Genomic DNA, 21,391 nt, shown 5'->3' with positions numbered 1-21,391 from the left:
TGTTGACTGAAACTGATTATGTAACCAACTTATGAAAGAAAAACAATTGTCATCTTTGAAAACAAATTTTGCATTTTTTGATCTTTGATGCGTTATATTATTAATTTGCATGCATATAGCTCTAAACAAAATGACCCATTTTTAACGGTGGTTTAAAACAAGTGTTGCGTGCAGGCATTCTGAAAATGCTTAATTTGCATATTTTAATTTCTGCGATGATATTGTTGTGTTTTAATCTTTCTCAAGTTTTCCCAAACTATTTTCAGGCAGTAATAGAATAGTGCGTAAACCTTTCAAATTTCTTGACATTTTGGCAATAGAATCTTGTAAAGGATTTGGTACCTTTTCTATATATATTGTACATTAAATTTCTCATTTTTCAAATGTTTGATACAATAACATTTATAACAGTTTTCATATGCAGGTATATATTGTTTTTACATGCAGATAAGTATACGTGTATATACACAATACGTAGCAGCTAAAATTTGAATATATATACAGTCATTCTGTTTACACTTGTTATGCTACTTTTTTTTTTTTTTTTTTTTTTTTTTCTTTTCTTTATTTTTTCTTGGCATGCAAGCCCAGAGACTTCGAGTCTAAATTCAATATATCCACATACTTTTATCAAAGGACACATAATATAAATTGTGTACACAATTTGATGATCAACTACAGAAACAATGACTTGGATTGCTTAAGTTTATAATCTATAAACTGAATATTCATCTCATTGTAACATGATCAAGAGAAATGATGCTTATGTCAAATAAACTGATTATTGTTACACCAGTTACTAGTGCTTTAAAACTGCTATGTTTGATGCAAATTAAACTCTGTGTTACTAGTAGGCTACATATTACAGACATTAGACTCATTTCAATTGTTCATGTCACATTTATGGACATCTATCATTAGTCATCCGTCGTATCTATAGGGTCATCCGCTGGTCGGACATTTATCCTTCGAAGCTACAAAATAGAAGAGAAATATAATAAAGTTATCATTAATTGAAATACTTTTTCTTTAAATCTAATATATTTTATAATAGTAGAGATGTATTTTCAGTTTCTAACCTCTGGCTATAATTCATCCATATTTTTGGTGTACAAAAAAAAGGACTACCACCATTATTTGTGACCTCTCCCGAAGAAAATGACACCCATCCCAAATAATGGTATTTGATCCTGTGTCATATACTGGGTTTCTCAAAAGGTGGCTTTGTTACATTTGGATGTGCAGCTTAGATTTTAAAACACTGTCTCTTGTGTATTCCTTCACTTAAAAGATTCAATTAGGTCTTAAATGTTTTTAACCTGTTTTAAAATATTTTTTAATTATTTTCTTATGACGTTTGGCTTGAAATGTGCCAAGGGTGGCTGATGATTAGGGGGAGGAGGATTAGGGGAAGGGATTCATATCGTAAATATGATCTAAAACCCCCATTAAAAATTTGAGTCTAGTAAAAAAATGTCTAAATGAACTCACAGACATCTAAACCAAGTAAATAAATACAGAAGGTCATTTAAAAGACTAATACTTGCTCAGAATGATTGTAAATGTGGAAAAAAGAGGTGGGGTTAAATCCCACCTACTTTGTGATTGTTTTTGCCTGCACTCTCTCATTTTTTAACCAATTTCCATAAAAAAAAAAAAAGGTGTCAAAATGCTCAGGAAGATGAACCACTTCAAATGAGACGTGTAGGTAAAATGTTTGAACCATTTCATTTTTTTACTATGTAACACAAAGGTGCCCCAGGTTATGATACAAGACCATTTATAGATGTTGGGTTTGTGCCGATTTGTTGTCATTTTGAGCGCACTTTGTTTGATAATTACGAACGATGTAATTAAATCTTTCCGTTTGGTATAAAGTTTAGTTTTTTAGTTAGCATGGTTAGTGGACTGAGCTTTCGATCTTTGTAGAATCGTCACCATGGTCACAAGACTTTGTCTATAATAAATATTTTGGGATCGCAAGTTTTTTTCTCTCTTTTTATATACATTTACCTATTTTCTATATTGTTTATAATCTTGATATATATTCATTTATTATCTATGAATGGTGCTTTTTGTAATACGATAATAATTAGTATGATATATTGGCTTACATTTATATGTTCGACCCGTCCATTTCTTCTACTCCATTCGCTCTTCAATGCATTACGAACCTGTAATTAATAACGAAAGTCAATAAATTAATATTATGTTTAGATCTGAGCATAGCGCTGGACAGTATATACCAACACTATTTGAAGGCGATTTAGAAACAAAAGCATTATGTCTTTATTATAAATAAATCCAAGTAAAATCCTACATCATAGCACTTTCTCAAATTAAAAAAGTGCTACGAGAAAAGGAAACTGCTACAGTGTAGCACGACACGTCATTGTGGGTATGTTTAGCACCATTTTACCTTAATATTCACTTGGATTGGTTACAAATGATATATATTGACCATCCTGATGAGCATGGTTATGGAACTAAAATAATTGTCGTTGGGTAGGAAAACCTCCTATGTACTTGTGGCCCTTGAATATGTTTTAAAACAAAACTGCCCAGAGGTAACATAAGAGGTTTTGCTTTAAATATGTTCATACTGTGTTTTGTACCTAACATTGAGGTTTGTAACAAAATAATCTGATTTAAAAAAAAATGAATTCATTTGCATTAGTGGTTTTGATATGAGAAGCACCAACGTGTTTCTCACCGGCCCATAGAACAGTATACTGGTATCCCATCATGAGGGATGGTCACTTTTTCGTTTGTAAAAGCTAAACGGAACATATTGCAGGCTTAAATATCGCTGAGAGTATGAGACAAATATGAGCTTTATTCTGATGCCATAATGTTGATAGGATGAAGTGTGGGGATGAGGATGTCGATCGGCCACACTTCTTAGCAGTTGTTTATGTTGGGTATGATATGTGTACAAAACGTGTAAACACTGTTGTTTCATCTGTTGTTTGTGTCTTGAACGCAAGTGGTTCGTATTTGTCTGCTACTTTTTCCGTGTTGTACACCAATTTTGACCATTTTCTCAAAGAAAATTTGAATTGTGAATTAAAATCCTTTTACGGGTTGTTGGAGTTAAAACTACGTACCTCTGAGTTAACATAGCAGGTGACGAAAACCAGATACATCCCCTGCATTAAACAGAAAATAATATTGACAAATGTGTGAACATATTATGTGTACAGACATGCAAACACCTAAAAGAGAAAAATATACATACATTATATAGTAGGACAAAGCATTAAGCACAGGAAGGCGATCAATCTTTTGTGTTTGGCTAAACGACAAGCTTGTGTCCTGATGTGACCCGGGTCATTCTAAGAAGTGGAACCACGCGTCATGCATGTAGTCTATAAATTTACATCAGCCAGCTTTCTTTTTTTTTTCAAGAGAGAGATCGAGTCATTTTAATAACAGGCACTGTTTACAATTACAACAGGGGTAGTGTCGTTGAGAAAACAGAGGGTAATCTTGATATTTTACATGATATTAACATGATCTAATTACATCTCAAAAGAAATTGGGGCTTCCTTTAGATTTTCAATTCTATATTATGAAATATATATAGCAGTCTAACAATGGTCTCCACCATGTCAAGCAAGTTTATACAACACTCTTTTGAAACATGCAAGATATGGCTTGAGGTTTCCTCATTGATAAACGTCTAAACCCGGTATCCACACTCACCTGCAATGCACTCAGTAAATCAAAAACGTACGCGACGTTTATGTTGGTGTTGCCAAGGAGCCCAATCAGCCAAGTTACTCCAACCATTGGCAGTAACAAGACTGTACTTCGCAGTCCAATTCTGTTGAAGAAATAGAACAACATGACATTGCTTAGGCGTAGCTATGTTTTGACATTGCTTAGGGACGCACCATTAGATTCTCAGGGGGGCATGGGAGTTTGGGTCAGGAGAATGGTTTTTTTTCGCTTCCGAGAGCACCAAATTATTTTTTTTCGCCGAAGTATTTTTTTTTTAATTTTAATGTAAATTTTTATACAAAGTTGGGTGGGGAATTTTTTTTTTACTCATCAGTGAGGCAAAAATAGTGAGCAAAGTTTTTTTTCGTCTCACTAGTGGGCGAAGTTTTTTTTCTTCAAAAAACTCCCATGCCCCCCCCTGGAAATCTAATGGTGCCCCTTAGGCGTAGCTATGTTTTAAGTGCTAAATAAACAAACAATACCATTTTTGTGATTTTGGGTTAAGAATTTAACGGTTTCCTGCTTGTGCTTGTATTATGTTTTATATAACATGGTGTGATCCAATCAGACTAAAAGAGACAATTCTGAATATTGTCTTATCACCATCTACTCAGTAACTTAGCAAATTTTACTGAAATTCTGATGTCACTAGGACACATGGTTGCGAAGGTATAACTATTTGCGTGCATTTCAAATTGATAATTGCTACCTTTGAATAAATTGAATGATCTTGTCACCCTAATGGCTTTGGAACCAAAATGTCCATATGTTATAGGTCGATAACCTACCTGATGGAATGAATTCCGTCCTGTTTATCAGCCTCAGCTACTCCCAAGGTTTTACACACGATGATCACTAGGATTACTAAGTTGATCTAAATGATAATAATAATAATACTAATAAGGTCATCTAAATTGATAATAATAACAACAACAACAACAACAACAACAACAAAAACAACAACAACAACAACAACAACAACAACAACAGCAGCAATAATAAATGCACACACACACACACCCACCCCCACACACCCCACACACAAGTTATGAAAAGTAGAGGTGGACAAGAAACGGCCCAAGTGCCAGTTACATTTGCGTGGTTAAGCCGTCTCTCACTCTCTCTCTCTAGGTGCCATATCCTAAGACGTTGGCGATCATGTCATGCCACAATTCTCTGTTATAAGCCATCTCCAGAAGCTCTGCCGCTTTATGTTCAGCTCCCCTTTCTTTTAGCCAGTCTTTCAGATTTGATAACCACATCACTCTCTTCCTGCCTCTGCTCCTTGTTCCTTCTATTCTTCCTGTCAATACTAGGTTCTCGAAACCATCCTTTCTGAGGATATGACCAAGGAATTTGATCTGCTTAACTGATTTCACGTAACAGCTTCCTGTTCACATTTGCTCTACTTAATAGGACATCGTCATTAGACACTTTATCAGTCCACGGGATCTTCATCATTCTTCTAAGGAACCACATCTCGCAGCTCTCCAATCTTCTTTTAATGTCTGTTGTTATTGACCATGCTTCACTTCCATACATTAATACAGGGACGACATAGCAGTTGAGTACCCGAATTCTGGTCTTTATACTGAGGGCACTGTTTTTTAGGATCTTGTCTAACTTTGAGAACGTAGACTTAGCCAGTGCAATCCTTCTCTTAATCTCCTTAATACATCTGGCATCTTCTGTGATTAGACTGCCAAGGTAATTCTTTGATCTTTCACCTTCAATATGCATGTTGGGCTTTTAGTCTTTGATAATACCACCATACATTCTGTCTTCTTGCAATTTAAAGATAAACCTTTCCTCTCACTTTCCTGAACCACCACATCAAGAAGCCTTTGCAGATCCTCCTCTGACTCAGCTAATAGGACAGTGTCATCTGCATATCTTATGTTCGTGATGTTATGTCCACCTATACTGAGACCATTTTCCTTTTCTAGCTCCCTTAGAATCAGCTCACTGTAATAATTAAAGAGATCTGGTGACATCACACATCCCTGTCTGACTCCTCTCTTAATGCTTGTATATTCACTACAATCTCCATCCACCCTTATGCACGCTGTTTGGTTCCAATAAAGGTTCTGCAACAGTCGTAGATCCTTTCCATGCTGGTCTAGCCTGCCAAGATCTTCAAAAAGCTGATCATGTCTCACCTTGTCAAAGGCTTTTGAGTAGTTAATGAAACACATGAAAACATCCTTCTGCATCTCTACCGCTCTCTCTGTTATCATTCTCAAAACATAAATCGCATTCCTGGTACCAGCATCTTCTACAAAGCCGAACTGCTCTTTACCAATCTCGGGTTTTATTCTACTTCTGGCACGGAGTAACAGGATTCTTAGAATTATCTTTGTAACATGGCTCATAAGGCTAATTGTACGGTGTTGTTCACAATCCACAGCGCCAGGTTTCTTGGGAAGAGCAATAAAGATTGATTTGCTCAGGTCTTCCGGAAATATCCCATCATCATACATTCTGTTGATGACTCCTGTCAGTTTCTCAATTCCATAATCCTCTAATGCTTCAATCATTTCAACGGTTAAGCCGTAAATTATCAAAATATTGGTATCGTTCACTATTTGATCAGGAATGATACTTCTTGAACATTTAAAGTATCAAATATTACTATTTAAGCTGATAATTAAGTTGTAAAAATGTCGCTAGTGTCCTTTACGATAGATAGTCTTGCACCCCTGAGCCAAGTACTTACCGTCAGAATGGCGATTACTGGGGCGATGAAGGCCCAAATAAACTGTCCTGTCAACCAGCATCTAATGAGAACATTCATAAAGGGGCACGTATGAATTGGTTTATTATAGAAGACCAATTAGCGCCATTCATTCATTTTAATAACAGTGAACTCCGAATCTTAACAACAACTCGATTTATTTAGCTACGTTGATCCCATGTATTACAAATATTCAAATTAAAACATGGATTTTACTACTGCTCTGAGCACTATGTTTTTAGATTGTCCGTGTTGATTAAGTAGTGTAACTCAATGTAGTTGCATTGGCAACCTTTATAATATAATACAAATTGTCATAAAACAATTAGGGACCGCTCATTATTAATGTGGGAGGGGGCCGGGGAAAATGTAGGGGGATTATGTGATTTTCACTTTGACAAACCGGGGGGTTATGTGATTTTATTTTTCCTGATAGGGGGGTCATGTGACATTTAATAGTCATTCACTATTTTTTTAATAGGCCTACCAAGAATCCTGGAAGGTCTCGCATACAGTAACAATATCAATCATACCATACATAATTGTCTAACTTGACTTATTCGCACAAAATTGTTCCCATTTTGCACCATATGTCACCATTTTAGCTTCAATTGGACAAAAAAATGTGCGCTTCGCGCGCATTTGTAGTTATAAACATAGTCAACGGCCAAAATGTGCTGGATTCACTATACCAAGTTCAAGAAATATTTTCTTTTTCCTACCCCATCCCCCAATGTCAAAAATAAATCTACGCCACTGCCATGCCACATGATACACACACCTCTCACTCCTCACCACATGACCACCCCACCTCCACTGAAGCACACACCTATAAATGTTCTCATCAAAAGTAGGCTATAATGGGCATAGGGGTAGATCCCTGGGGATGGGTGGGGGGTTAAATTCCCCCCTATTTTGCCAGGGGAGTGGTCCATACAATCCACATGTAGGCCTATGTGGGTTTCTGACCAAATTAACCTTATATTTGGCAATTTTAGTCACAAAATTGCAAATTTTTGTGCGCTTCGCGCGAATTTATTCAACTTTTGCATCATATTTCATCAATTCAGCTTCAAAATGGCAAAAATGTCCGCGCGCTTCCCCCGCCTTTCTAAAACCTACACTCATTTTGTTGCCAAAAAGAGCTGGATTCCCTATGACTTCAAGAAATTGTTTCCCACCCCATCACCCCCAATGTCAAAATCCCAATCTCTGTGACTGAATTAATTAATGTTTAAGTTTGCTTGAAGGGGGGGTATGTGATTTTGTTTGATTCAATAGGGGGTTACGTGAAATTGATTCATCGCAATAGGGGGTTAGGTATTTTTCACCCATAAAGCTCAACATTCCTCCGGCCCCCTCCGCATTAATAATGAGCGGTCCCTAAAATATACACTATAATAAAATGTCATACAATGATCATACACATTCTGGTTATACTGTACCTTTCGTGGTCATGAAAATGTTCTCTACCAATTGAAGCTGTAATGGTGGTCATTAGTATAGGCACGCCTGATCAAGTAAAATACAAAGTTTTGTGTGAATTTCATGAAGTTGATGTATTGTATTCATGTAGATATTTACCTTAAAGTTACCATAGTTTAGAAACACACCATTTCATGTTATACAAAATAAGAAAGAGATGGTGCTAAGTTCAGCTAAAGAATATTATTAATCTTCTTCACTAGTAATATTGGGCTATTCCAGTTGAAATACAATTCAAATGACCTCATCCGTTCAGGTAAACCCATTTGAAATTCAAATTCCTGTGTGGAAGACTAAGGCTTACATCTTCCATATAGCACGTTGGTTGTTTGCTTCCATGTTTCTTGTTTAATTCGAACTAATTATAAAACATTCCCACAGCTTGTCCAAAATTACTTGCCTCCTCCTTTCGATGGGCCAATCTTTATCCTCGGTACATGTTAATTTTGGGCTTTTAATGGTTCCAATTATATGATGCGAACAAAAGCGGTAAAGTTTGATTATTTGAAAATTCACTGAACATTTTTCACACACCTTTAGCAATATTTAGTGAGGGAAATGAATTAGTGTGCTGCTTCAAAATAATAGACCAAAATTACCGTCGTCCCATTGAACTTACATGACAGTATGTCTTGCCTTTGTTTGTTTTGGGCACTCAGTCAGTTGAAAACACAATAAAAAAATCATCTGTTCTTCCTTGAGGCCCAGGCCTTTCCAGTGGCTGCACCATGGGGGGTGGGGGCGGCAAGGGGAGAATGCCTTCCAGTCAGATATCTTGCCCCCTCCCCTGTTGCCCCCCAGTAAAAACCCAAAATTGCGAAAATGTTGCCCCCCCCCCTTGAAATTCACTTTGCTTCCTCAATGCCCCTCTTAAAAATCCTGGCACCGCCACTGTGCCTTTCCCTTTGGTCGGCCATGACCCCCCCCCCATTATCACCCTTTTGGTCTGTCCCTTATTACAGTCTCACGGGACAAAAGTTTATTTTGCAGTCCCTTTGGCCATCGAGTGAAATATTTGAGCAGTTTTATATTGCTTTCGTTTCTTTAGAATGATGACTTTTATAATGTGATTTTAAGTACAGTTCCGAGCTACGCATCGAGAACCACGTACCAGAAAAAACAGCAGATCACATGAAGGGATCCAGTTTTTGGTAATAACTAAAGAAAATATAATCATAGCACGGGAAAAGAACGGCTTAAACTACTCAATGTACTACGATATATTACCTGCAAACAAACTCATATAGCAATTGCCGGTGTTAACTCAAGAAATCGGAGAATGGCGCCAGCACGGGTATCAAAACCTCAACTAGCAACTCAATGCATGCTAGAAAGACGCATTGTGATTATTGTGGTCTTAAGTTTTCCCCGGAATTCGCTAGTTTCGTTTGTCTTATACTTATCCATGCCCTTACCCCAGCTAATGACGATGTAAACAACTCTAAAATTTCTCTCAATCCCGAAAACGAGCACTATCATACGGTAAAGATGCAGAGCTTCGACAAGCATGCAACAAAAAACTGACATGAGCATGTTATACCGCAAGATAGTTACTGCAAGACAGGCGATCTGATGAAAAAGAACACCAGAGCATAACATATAACATGAAATAGCAGATTTATTTATATCAAATAGCAGAGTATAGCTCTGAACGAGATGATAGAACTAATAGATACCGGTATTTATTTCATGGTAATATGTGTAATGAGCGTCAGACATAAGCCAGCACCATACGGAAGAACGGAGCACCCGCGCCACTGTTTCACAGGTGTTGAATAGACATGTTCGAAACCGTAATTAATAAAACAACACAATTAAATGTTTTTAGACTTGTTTTGCCAAATTAAGATCCATTGACTTGCCTGACCTCTTGTATCGCTCACTTGAATTTTTCATTATTGATATATATATATGGGTGGACTTTATTAACATAATTCCATAATAATCAAGACACATTAAGGTTACGGAGGAAATATGAAGGAAATGACTGAAAGCCACTTAAGGCTTTGAAATGTTCATTCCTATTTAGAAAATAAACATGAAAATGTTGAGACTTTTAAAAATAATGAAATCGACCATGAGAAGAGCTATTCAAAACTATATTCTACTAATGACTCTTGGGCATTAATTTCATGTACTTTTTAATGACTTACAGCAACTATTATGTGCAATTCATTACATACCTGATTCGATTTTGCGCTGCTGCTTGCAATGGTCATAAAGTACGCGAATACCATTGCAACCATCAGGTTGGCATGGATCAAGATCCTTTCCTTGTCCAAGGATGTTCGTTTCCTACGTAAAATACATTATGGATAAAAGGATATTAACAATCATTAGTATTTGTTTTAATTTGTATTGTAGTTTTTATGAATTTAAATTGAGCTTTATATTTATCATGTATTTTTAACCTCATCCTACTAAGGGGCATACAGCCCCTAAAGTTTTTCATCCAGCATATTAGGCTCATATTTATACTCAAACTCACACGACTTAAGCTAATCGTAGATCCATCCTTTTAAAGTTTAACGCACCACCTTACCTGGTGGTAAAGCTCAACCGTCAAAATTAAGGTGAGGTGGTCTAAAGCAAAATGCAAAGGTTCCTACACTAAAATACATGATTTTCATTTTGCTCTTGTCAGATTATACTGAGGGGTAAACTGTGTTAAGATAGACATTGCCTTTCATATCGGGAGCAACTTAACAATATTGCTTTGAAATTAGATCAATTTCAAAGGTCCGTAACCGATCGACAGCATCATCCCCCGATTTTTTTCATTGTTGATGAGGTTTTGGTGTCACATAATAGATACTATTTTTCTCATTACTATCCTGAAATTTGACGCTCCTCGAAGTATTTCCGGAGAAATCATGAAACACAGCGGTTTTTACAGGCTACCATTTTGTAAATACTAAATATTACTTCGGATTTCTGGGCAGGGAATTATGAACGAAAATCAGTCTCCTCAGCAGCTACTTTGGTTTCGCGTCATACACATTCTGTGAAAAAGCGAACCACACTAACTGCTGAGGAGATGGTACCCGGTATTGGAAGGTGTTTTTTTTCCTCTCCATTTTTAACCCAAACTTTTTTATATTCATTTTTAATGTACATAATACTACCGAAATATATTTTGTTTCCTTTTGCTATGAAACGGTACGAAAAAAAACAAATATTTTCCGTTCAATACGGGCCGGGCATTGTACAGCATTGTCGTCATACGAACGGGAATTGTTGTTGTTGTTGCTTGCCTGCCCAGAATGCAATTCACGTATACTAAGGTATTGGATTGCAAATTTGGCTATTTATTCACATTTACGCTGAAAATGCTCTCGTTTTCTTACAAAGCAGCATAAAGGGGGCGATATTTGATATTATTATGTAATTTTAAAGACAATCCATATCCAAAACCAATAGGGTTACCCCCCTTTAAGATGTATTAATCAGTATCATTTCAATGATTATTAATACTATTATTATAATCTTAAACAAAAAAAGTCCACTTACCACAAGATTGCACAGATGACCAAACCAATACATAATGCGGCGAGAGAAGTACCGATGAGAACCTTTACCAACTTGTCAATCACGGGTGAGTAATTATTGGTAACACCCTATATAAATGGTGGGTAAAATATATATTTTGATCATTTTGTAGGTTAAACATAAAACGTGTGTATGGTTTCAAGGTACAATAAAGGCAATGATGTCATATTCGTAACCTGCAAACAGACATGATTTGATGATGATAACAGTGTAATTATCGGGAATAATGCGGAAGGGGGGTATGCGTGGCTTTGCGAGAGATACTGCATTTTCAGTTCTCAGCAGCCAATGTTGGTTCTCTACTTTGATTTTCCTTTTTTCCATGCTGTAATAAGTTGTTAGGCTTTATTTTTCTTCTTGATGTTTTCTGCAGCGAAAGACATCGAACTATAGATGATCTTAATCCTAACCCCCTCCCAAAAATACCACACAATAACACAGGGTGGGAGGGACAACACGCGCAGGGCACCCCGGTCAAGCCCACATCAAGATCGTTTGGGTTAATAAGGCATATGACCATCCTAAAATATGGCCCATGCAATCGGTGTTCAAGGTTCAATCACGTACAGGGAGAGGTAACATAATCCCGTTTATGCCATAACTAAACCAGCAACCAAACGATGGTGGTCAACGTCATTTAAAGAGGCAACAGCCTGTTACAGCCAATATCGTAAGCAAAAATGACAATGTGACGGCAACACTGCCTGGACGTTGGACGTTATTTTGCCCAGAGCTGAGGTGCGTTTTTGGCTCTATGGCCCTCCCAGAAAAAACGTGCACAAAATATATTTCCCAGTGCAATGTATGATGAAGAAAAAAACCAAATTTTGATTTAAAATGAATGGAAAAAATTTGACTACGCCGGGTATTGAAAAACTCGGACCGATCCGTTCTAAGGCGAGAGTGCTAACCATTATACCAACTAACCAATGTTACATACATGTGAATTTTCAGGTAGATATCATATTACATATAAGGGCGGGTCATAAATAGGGAAGGTTTTTATTTCAAATCGGCCATGGCCAAAAGGTGTTCCACTTGACCCCACTTGAACAAATATGCACTTTAAAAATAATTGAAGTGGGTCTTCAGACCCCACCACCACCTTATTCCCTATATACTGAAATATGCACATTTTGACAGATATTCAAAGAACAGATACATAATGAGAGGACATGTTGCTTCAAAACGTACATTTTATCCACCCAGAAGCACTTTTCAAACGCACATTAATCATCTACTATAGAAAATAGTCTATATGTACAATACTTTTCTCTGAATTTCATAACACTCTGTTTGCTAAGATGTCCAATATTCACCATTATTATGTTTTCAGTGTTATTAGGAGTTAAGAAAACCTAATAATGATACTATTGGATGGCTTATTTCGCATGATACCATAACATATCGGATTCGTCATACAAATATCGAACTCGCCGTTGGCTCGTCCGATATTTTTATGACTCATCCGATATGTTATGGTATCATGCTCAGCCATCAATCTTATATAAATATCGCATAAATATTACACATACAAAACTGGGCAACTTTTCAACCATTTTTGTGTATTATACTGGACCTTATAAATCATCCTTGTATATTTACCTTTCAACACGTATTGCTCCTCCACACTTGTCTGAATTGATCACCCTTTATATTCCACCTCGTGGCCTTAGGTCAGGTAATGTGCGTCCCAATGACCATCTGCAAATTGTCCGTTCCCGAACAAAGACCTATGGTGAACGGGCTTTTGCTGTTGCCGCCCCAATACTGTGGAACGTCCTCCCGGAACAGATCCGCAAATCACCCACTCTTGCTCAATTTAAATCGCAGCTAAAAACCCACCTGTACAGAATTGCTTTCCTTGTTTAACTTATGTCATGTTTTTCCCACATTATTTATTTTGCAATGTATTGAGTACTCTTTGTTTGTTGCTTTTGTCATTTTGCTTGTTAGCGCATTGAGATGTTTTTTACGTTTATGCGCTTTATAAATGTGTTATAATAATAATAATCATCTTACTACTAATAATAAACTTCCCACTAAATGTACCCAAATATCCATGCCACACACAATCAGTGGAAAGAGTGATAAAGTTGGTGTCTGAAGCCAGTGAGAAAGTATATGGGCAGAAGGCAAGGGATGGTAACATTCGTCAAATCTGCCGATCACATGCCTTAATGCCAGTATTTGAATCAAAGAAAGACTTTCAAGTGTAGTGTCAGGTGACAATAATTTGCATCACCAGTGACATTAAACAAGGATGATTTATAAGGTCCAGTATTATATAGGCCTACACAAAAATGGTTGAAAAGAATTTTGATTTCCTGAAGTAAAACAGTAAACCGCTAATATGATTGAAAAATCATTTGTCATATTTGCTAAATTTTTTGTCCATGAAAATACATAATTTTCCCGTCAAAATTCCTTTTTTTAATTGTAATGTTTATTAGGATGTATCTTCAAAAGTGGCGACGTATAACGGGTTTTGTCATGATGGGTCACATATAAACAGCTACAGATTCATTCAATTCCTTTTTAAGCAAGTCCGGTAATAATACATCAACCTAATTTTGTCATGGCTATGTTATTAGAAGTTACCCAGTTTTGTATGTGTAATATTTATGCGATATTGATATAAAATTGGATCGTTTGAGTCCATATTTATTGGTCGAGCTATGAGTTTTACAACTCATAGCGAGACCAATAAATATTGAGCGTAAAACATCCAATTTTATCATTATTATGTTTTGGATCCAATATTATTACAACTTGGATCCATCAAAACATAATAATGGTGAATATTGGACATCTTAGCATACAGAGTGTTATGAAATTCAGAGACAAGTATTGTATATAGACTATTTTCTATAGTAGATGATTAATTTGTGTTTGAAAAGTACTTCTGGTGGATAAAATGTACGTTTTGAAGCAACACGTCCTCTCATTATGTATCTGTTCTTTGAATATCTGACAAAATGTGCATATTTCAGTATACTAGCGGTCACCCGTCTTTCGCGATCAGGGTCTTTCGCGGTTGGTAAATTTTGTTATATTTTGTGTACATGTTATGTTTTATTTAATGTGATTAATGGTATGAGAGGAGATTATCATTTAGAACTTAGAAGTATAATATTTAGTATCTTTTCCATATAAATCAATGGCTTGAAATTGCAATTAGATCATGATCGAAGCAAGTCTTATTGCCACCATATCATATCCACCGTGAGAAGTCTTGCCCCTGTGGGATGCTGGCCACCCTACCACTGTAGATTTCCAATGGGGGTCTTTGATGAACGACCCACATACACTGTGAATGTAAAAATGGTAGGGTATTTTAAAAGATAGCCTCATTGGGCTTATCATTTTCTAATCCAAGTTTGTCCCCAACCTTGAAATGTACCTTGCTGCCCCCGCCTCCTGCAAAAGTCCTGGCTACATCACTGAGCAGATGAACACAATTTTATTCACATCCCTCTTGGCCCCTGTGGCCTGCTGGCTGATCTGATATTTTAGATTTCTATGCATTTGTTGTACTTTTTATTTGTTAGCCCATTTTGGATCAATTTGTCGTACTCTTTAGTCCATTTGTGACAATCCCCCCTGAATTTTTGTCCCCCCCCCCCCCCTCTCTCTCTCCCTCTCTCTGAAAAAGTCCTGGCTACACCACTGTGCAGCTGAAACAATTTTATTCACACTTACTCTATTTCATATAAAGTTATGATTTTTTTTGGCAACCCTGATTAATTTGTCCTTCAAAAGTTTCACTTACAAACTAATTCAATAAACAAACACTCTACTGTTGACTATAGGTCCTCCATAAAAACACAGAATACATGCTAATGTTGATAAATTAGTTGAATAAACAATAGATGTTAATTGAGTTTCTACTGTGTCATGTAATATTTGAGACTACGGGTATACTTCTACTGTGTCATGTAATAGTTGAGACTACAGGCATAATATCCTCACACCGATGACAGGATCAATATTAGTGTATTGTGTTGGCATGAAAAGTTTTAGCATGCAGGTACTCTGCTAGTGGCTTTGAAACTAATTAACATAATTTGACACCCTTAACGTAAACAAAAACAAAATTGGACGTTTTATTGGGGTGCGGACAACTTTACTCTACGCAACGCAAAAATCCGTTTTCCGAAATAATGTAAAACGTAGGAGTTTTTAGCCTTACCAAGTCGCCAAACTCAGTAATTTATTCTAGATAGGGGAATAAGGGTGGTGGTGGGGTCTGAAGACCCACTTCAATTATTTTTTAAAGTGCATATTTGTTCAAGTGGGGTCAAGTGGAACACCTTTTGGCCATGGCCGATTTGAAGTAAAAACCTTCCCTATTTATGTAATACATATCGTAGTCACACGCGAAAAAAAATGAAAAACATACTTTACAGTGGAATGTACTATCACGCCCCAACGGATTTAGACTAGTAAGATATTGCTGGATAACATAAACACTTTGGGAATCATTTGTCGTACTTTTGTGCTTACATGGTAAACCAATGACGACATCAAAATCAAGTCAATCATCCCCCCCCCCCAACACTGCCCTGCAATGATACACCTTCTAGTTTTTAACCTCCCTCAGAGAACGTTTTATGGACTAGAATAATTAAATGTCGCACTACAAAATGTGTATTATATAACAGCTTGTCCAAAATGACGTTTTAGTTAAAGTAAGAATTTGTTAGCATTATTAATGACAGTCAGTACCTTCGAAAATTCGAAAAGTACAGCAAAGGTTGTAAGATGGGTAAATCCACAGCTTTGCAGTTTATCACTAGTATCTGCCTTATACGTCAATGAACCTTCTTGCGACCACATGCTAATATAATATTAGACAAAGACAATAATAATAATTAGAATCATAGGTCTTTCCATTCAGCGAACTTAAAGATTTGACATCAGTATGGGGTTACTGTGGACTACATTCATGATTGTAAAAACTTCTTAAGTGTGTTAATGAAGTCTGCACTGTTCTTTGTACATGCTAATTATATTCAAAAATAATGAATAAGAAGTCTGCATAAACTAAAAATTATGCCCAAAGAATCAAGTCGGAATGACACATAAAGCTAGAACTAAAAAAGTTGTGTGTCATAGTCTCAGGATCATAGTCTCAGGATGATTTCTCCCCAATACACATAAAACATAACATATATACAAAATCATTTAGCATAAAAGAAGACGAAACTAAAATAACCAAAACAGTAGTCGCTAATGAAGGCAGTGCAGATGTAAAATGTCTAAATATCTGTCCTCATCCAAATTTCACGCTACTTCTATTAACTTACGTGTTTTCGACATCCCAAAATGCACAAACTAGCTTGCTGTACTTGGTTTGCTTTGAAGTATTCCGACTACGAGGATCCTGCCAAACAAAGAATTAATGTCCCATTCAGTGATCCCAGCGAAAGTGTAAAATAAATTAAACTGTTTATAAATTGCTTTAAAATCATATTGTCATATGGTAATTTTGAAATGAAACATTTGGCAAAAAAAAATTTACGAAAGAAAACAGCAGTATCGACGAAGTTGAAGCCCCATTCAAATACATGTAGCTAATTTATAATTGCAGATTCATGTCAAATGCCTGATTTTGTCTAAAATACACGGCTTTAGGCTGAACCACTAGCCAATGCTAGCAGGCTGTGTTAACACATCTATGACATTGACAGTGGTACCAAAATCTGAATTTGGATGATTTTACTATCGTCCGGATGAGCAAATCACTGAATTTCAGCAGTCAGGTTACACTCAGCACTGTTTAATAAATCTTATGTGACCCCTCCCCAACACGACCTTTAAAAGATACACACCATACACAATGGTCAAACCCGGGTCTAAAACTGACTAGTGGTTCTTGGTATGTTTGGATGTGATACATATATTACATTAATATAAACACAAGCATTTAAGAGAAGCATAATTATCTAGTCAAAATTTCCCGTTGACTTGTGTTAAACCTTATTCAGATTTCGGACAAGTTCATTGCTGTATTTTCTCGGCATTGACACGCATTAGACACACATATCTAAAAATACTGGACAAATTGTACCATAATCCATGCATGTACTAGAATAGCTATACAAAAATCTTAAACAAGTTAAATCTTAATAATATGTGCCAAGTTTTGTGGGAACGGATTACATACCGAGTTAAAATAAATGTTAGACAGAGAAGTGAATACAACTTAAAAGATGCAATGTTTTATTCATTGGTCAATGTACTACGAATATATTAATTGGTGCAAGTAGAAGTAGAAGTCCATCCTGTAGAGTTCGTGACCAACTCATAGAACAAAGATTTGAAAGTTATTTTGGGATCTTTGATTGATTCTGAATCAATTTAGCTTGGGCTCACCTCCTGAAACTTCCGGGCATTCCGGGGAGGGGTCAATCAAGGTTACATGGGGTCAAATTTTCAGAATGCTCCATTTATGTCAAGTAATATATCAAATTACTCGTGTGGTCATGAGGATTCCAAAAATGTATAGTTTATTATGTGTCAGACCTTTCAAGAGGGCGCTATGGCGAAAAATGTTCATAGGTCAACGACCTTTTTGAATTCTGACCATAGTAAACAACGTCCGATTTCGGTGATTTTGGTGTCTAATTATGTTTTCTTGCATGAGAAATACAACTATGCAACTTAAAAAACTGTACAAGGAACCGATGACCTTGAAACGATGTTTTTTGCAGCCATGTTGCAAAAGAGGGTCATCGGTTCCTTGTATAGTTTTTAATTTGCTTAGTTGTATTTCTCATGCAAGAAAACATACAATTAGACACCAATATCACCGAAATCGGACGTTGTTTACTATGGTCAGAATTCAAAAAGGTCGTTGACCTATGAACATTTTTCGCCATAGCGCCCTCTTGAAAGGTCTGACACATAACAAACTATACAATTTTGGAATCCTCATGACCACACGAGTAATTTGATATATTACTTGACATACTTGGAGCATTCTGAAAATTTGACCCCCATGTAACCTTGATTGGCCCCTACCAGGAATGCCCGGAAGATTCAGGAGGTGAGCCCAAGCTAAATTGATTCAGAATCAATCAAATATCCCAAAATAACTTTCAAATCTTTGTTCTATGAGTTGGTCACGAACTCTACAGGATGGACCTCTACTATAGAGTTAGCCTCCATTGTGTAATATGATTGGCGAATGTGTGCCACACCTCGTTCGTTATTCACCGAAATCTTGGTCATTTTGTTTCCATTGTTTATGATAATTTAAGATAAAAAGGTAGTTCACAATTGTTTTTTTTTAAGATATGCAACCTTCTAAGATAAACTGTGTGTTACATACCCATAATCCTCTCACTATATCTATAACACTATGCTTTCGTATAACTGTATGTTGAGTTACTGCTTATACTGTGCTACTCTCGCTATGATTGACATTACCTTTATTGGGAAAGAAATATTCAGTGGATTGTACTCATCCTCGTGCTTCCTCAGAGTGCCATTTTTGCTGAATAGGTTTATTGAAACCAATGCACTTCCCAGCAAGTGGTATACTTCTCCCGAATCATCACCCCAGTATTCAGTATCATCAGTTGGGCTTTTCTTAATGACGACTGTGAGATAACCTGTCACAAAAAAGAAATTCATTAATCAATGTCATTGTGTGTCTTTTTTTCCATTGACAATTGAGAACAACTGTTAAATGTTGCACTGTAGTACCTGTAGTACGAGAAGTATGAGAAATAATCCGGATTGTATAATTACGTACAATATTCATCAATATTAAGACACTTTTTTTTATAGTCAATCCATTAAAATGACATTTTAGAGGCAACAAATCTGTACGGTTGCCACCATGGGATGTTAAATACTTCCATTGTCAGATATATCCTTTACTCATTTCGTATAGCATATTATTAATGTGTACATTTAGTATACATTAAATCCGATGTCAGTGAGGGAGGGCTACTAGACAGCCCAGGTAGACAGCCTTGATTATTGAAACTTGGTGGCTAGATAATATTTCAAGCCGTGTTTGGAAGTGATTTTAATGGTGCTTCATAAGAAAACAAACAGGCTCACAAATTTAGAAACATACTCGTTGCACATTACCCTTAAATGTTCAACTTAACTTACGGGTTCCGTTATGAAGTCCAGACGCGAGAAATTCTTTTGAAATTGTAAGCGGGAAGTCACCTTCGCTATTGAACTGGAAATCTTCTTCACGGTGTTTGTGTTCAAATAGGTAGAATACTGCAATAAGTTATGTCAATATGAAACATGATGCAGACAAATTTAAGACTTATTCTCACGAACAAAGGTAATTTCAAGAGAAACATGTTTTTAACATTTTAAAAGTTGTCATCATTTATTTTCAAACTAGCTGCAAGGCTCATCACGTGACATAAAAATACGGAATTCTACTTTTCACAGTGGGAATAAAAATGCTAATATGTAGGCAAAGCTGACATAGTTTAAATTTAAAGCCGTATTGTAACATTTGCTGTCAATATTTGTCAAAATACTTTTTATACGATTTATTAAACTAAAATACCCTGCAAAATTCAATTTAGGTGCTGTAATTTGGCTAAAATCCAAGATTTCGAATAAAGTGCAGGAACCGTCGTTAAATTATTACGATGGAAATATTAGTCGAACACGTACGCGATGTCCATAACACAGTACGTACATATAATAGCTTGCAAGACGGTTATACACATCAAAGGACCTTGCCGTAGCACGACTGGTGGAGTAACACGCATTGGGCGACATCGGCGCTATAGTAAATCCCATTTTTCTTTGCTTTACCTCAGTTGTTTGGCTCAAAATTGAAAGGGGATATATCTGGCAGTGATAGTTAATATTTTGTGGAAAAGAAATATTATTTTAATCTAACTTATGGAAATGTTACAATTTGGCTGTAAGACAGGAATAAAATTGCTAATACGCAGTCAAAGATGACTGAAAATATACCTTATCATTCTATAGTTATTGGGGAATGGACATTTAATGCATGACTCTAACGATCAATTCTGTTTCTGTGAAATCAATTTACAGTTCCATTAATACAGATCCAATGATATATGTTTGTATCTTTAACAAATTAATGTATGATCAAATTCATGGACGACAATTATTAGAACTACAAAGACAGAAAATATATATTTGACTTACCTAAATCACTGTTATTAGTTATTGTTCCAGGTGTCGCATTGTACGGGAATATGGATGCCACATTCTCAAAGGCTGATATAGATTGCACGCCTGTTGTTGTAGTGTCCATCTTCATTGGTATCATATTTTGTGTCGTCGTGATTTCGTGCTCTATATAGGAAAAAATGTTGATAGCGATAATACAATGATAAAAACAGCCACCACAAGTTTCGCATGTATTCATCAATGGCGTACCGTGGCCGCCCCTTCCCCGGGGGCTGAAGAAAAGTCAATTTTGCCGCCCCTTCCTCAACAGCCCGAAAAGGTTGCCCCTATTTTTTTTTACGGTCGTTTGAAAAAGTGAAGAGCAAAAAAAAAAAAGGATTTATAGGCGCTACCGCCCCAAAGGCAACACATTTTAATGTATAGCACAATTATTCTCACATTTTCCGCCCTTTTTGCTTTACTAATTCTTTTTGCCGCCCCCTTCTTCTTCCGCCACCCCTCTTTTTGCCGCCCTTCTTCTTCCTGCCGCCCCTTCAATTTTGCCGCCCCTACTTTGACCCCGGGGGGCTGGCGCCCCCAAAGCCCCCCCAAAATACGCGCATGTTCATGACCACCTGCTTTCACTTTGGGCGATAGCAGCAACAATTCAATTCATTCATTCATTCATTCATTCATTCATTCATTCATTCATTCATTCATTCATTCATTCATCATTTATTTCCAATCTTGTTTGGGAGTAAGAAAGAG

The 21,391-nt window shown here is 36.5% G+C and overlaps 1 protein-coding gene and 1 long non-coding RNA gene across 2 annotated transcripts; both read right to left on the bottom strand.

Annotated features, from left to right (window-relative positions):
• Nucleotides 1-917: 917 nt before the first annotated feature.
• On the bottom strand, nt 918-8,281 carry LOC140144900 (adhesion G-protein coupled receptor D1-like). The gene is made up of 7 exons (XM_072166700.1): nt 8,247-8,281; nt 6,440-6,500; nt 4,512-4,597; nt 3,706-3,826; nt 3,108-3,149; nt 2,115-2,174; nt 918-974 (listed from the first exon to the last, which is right to left on the bottom strand). The coding sequence occupies exons 1-7, from the start codon at nt 8,279-8,281 to the stop codon at nt 918-920; spliced, it is 462 nt and encodes a 153-aa protein (XP_072022801.1).
• A 7,937-nt stretch (nt 8,282-16,218) lies between these two features.
• Nucleotides 16,219-18,993, bottom strand: LOC140144901 (uncharacterized). The gene is made up of 3 exons (XR_011857956.1): nt 18,926-18,993; nt 16,801-16,877; nt 16,219-16,331 (listed from the first exon to the last, which is right to left on the bottom strand). It is a non-coding gene; the product is annotated as an uncharacterized lncRNA (long non-coding RNA).
• Nucleotides 18,994-21,391: the final 2,398 nt, after the last annotated feature.

This window comes from Amphiura filiformis, unplaced genomic scaffold (assembly GCF_039555335.1).
Source record: "Amphiura filiformis unplaced genomic scaffold, Afil_fr2py scaffold_95, whole genome shotgun sequence".
Classification (NCBI taxonomy): Eukaryota; Metazoa; Echinodermata; class Ophiuroidea; order Amphilepidida; family Amphiuridae; genus Amphiura; species Amphiura filiformis.
The sequence above is the reverse complement of the archived record's forward strand: the minus strand, read 5'-3'. Positions and strand labels throughout refer to the sequence as shown.

Coding starts and splice junctions, on each gene's coding strand:
- LOC140144900 (XM_072166700.1), bottom strand. CDS start 8,281: ATGGAAGCAAACAACCAACGTGCTATATGGAAGAT. Junction 6,501..8,246: donor CAACGTGCTATATGGAAGAT/GTAAGCCTTAGT, acceptor TGTTCTCATTAG/ATGCTGGTTGACAGGACAGT. Junction 3,827..4,511: donor GACGGAATTCATTCCATCAG/GTAGGTTATCGA, acceptor TTTCTTCAACAG/AATTGGACTGCGAAGTACAG.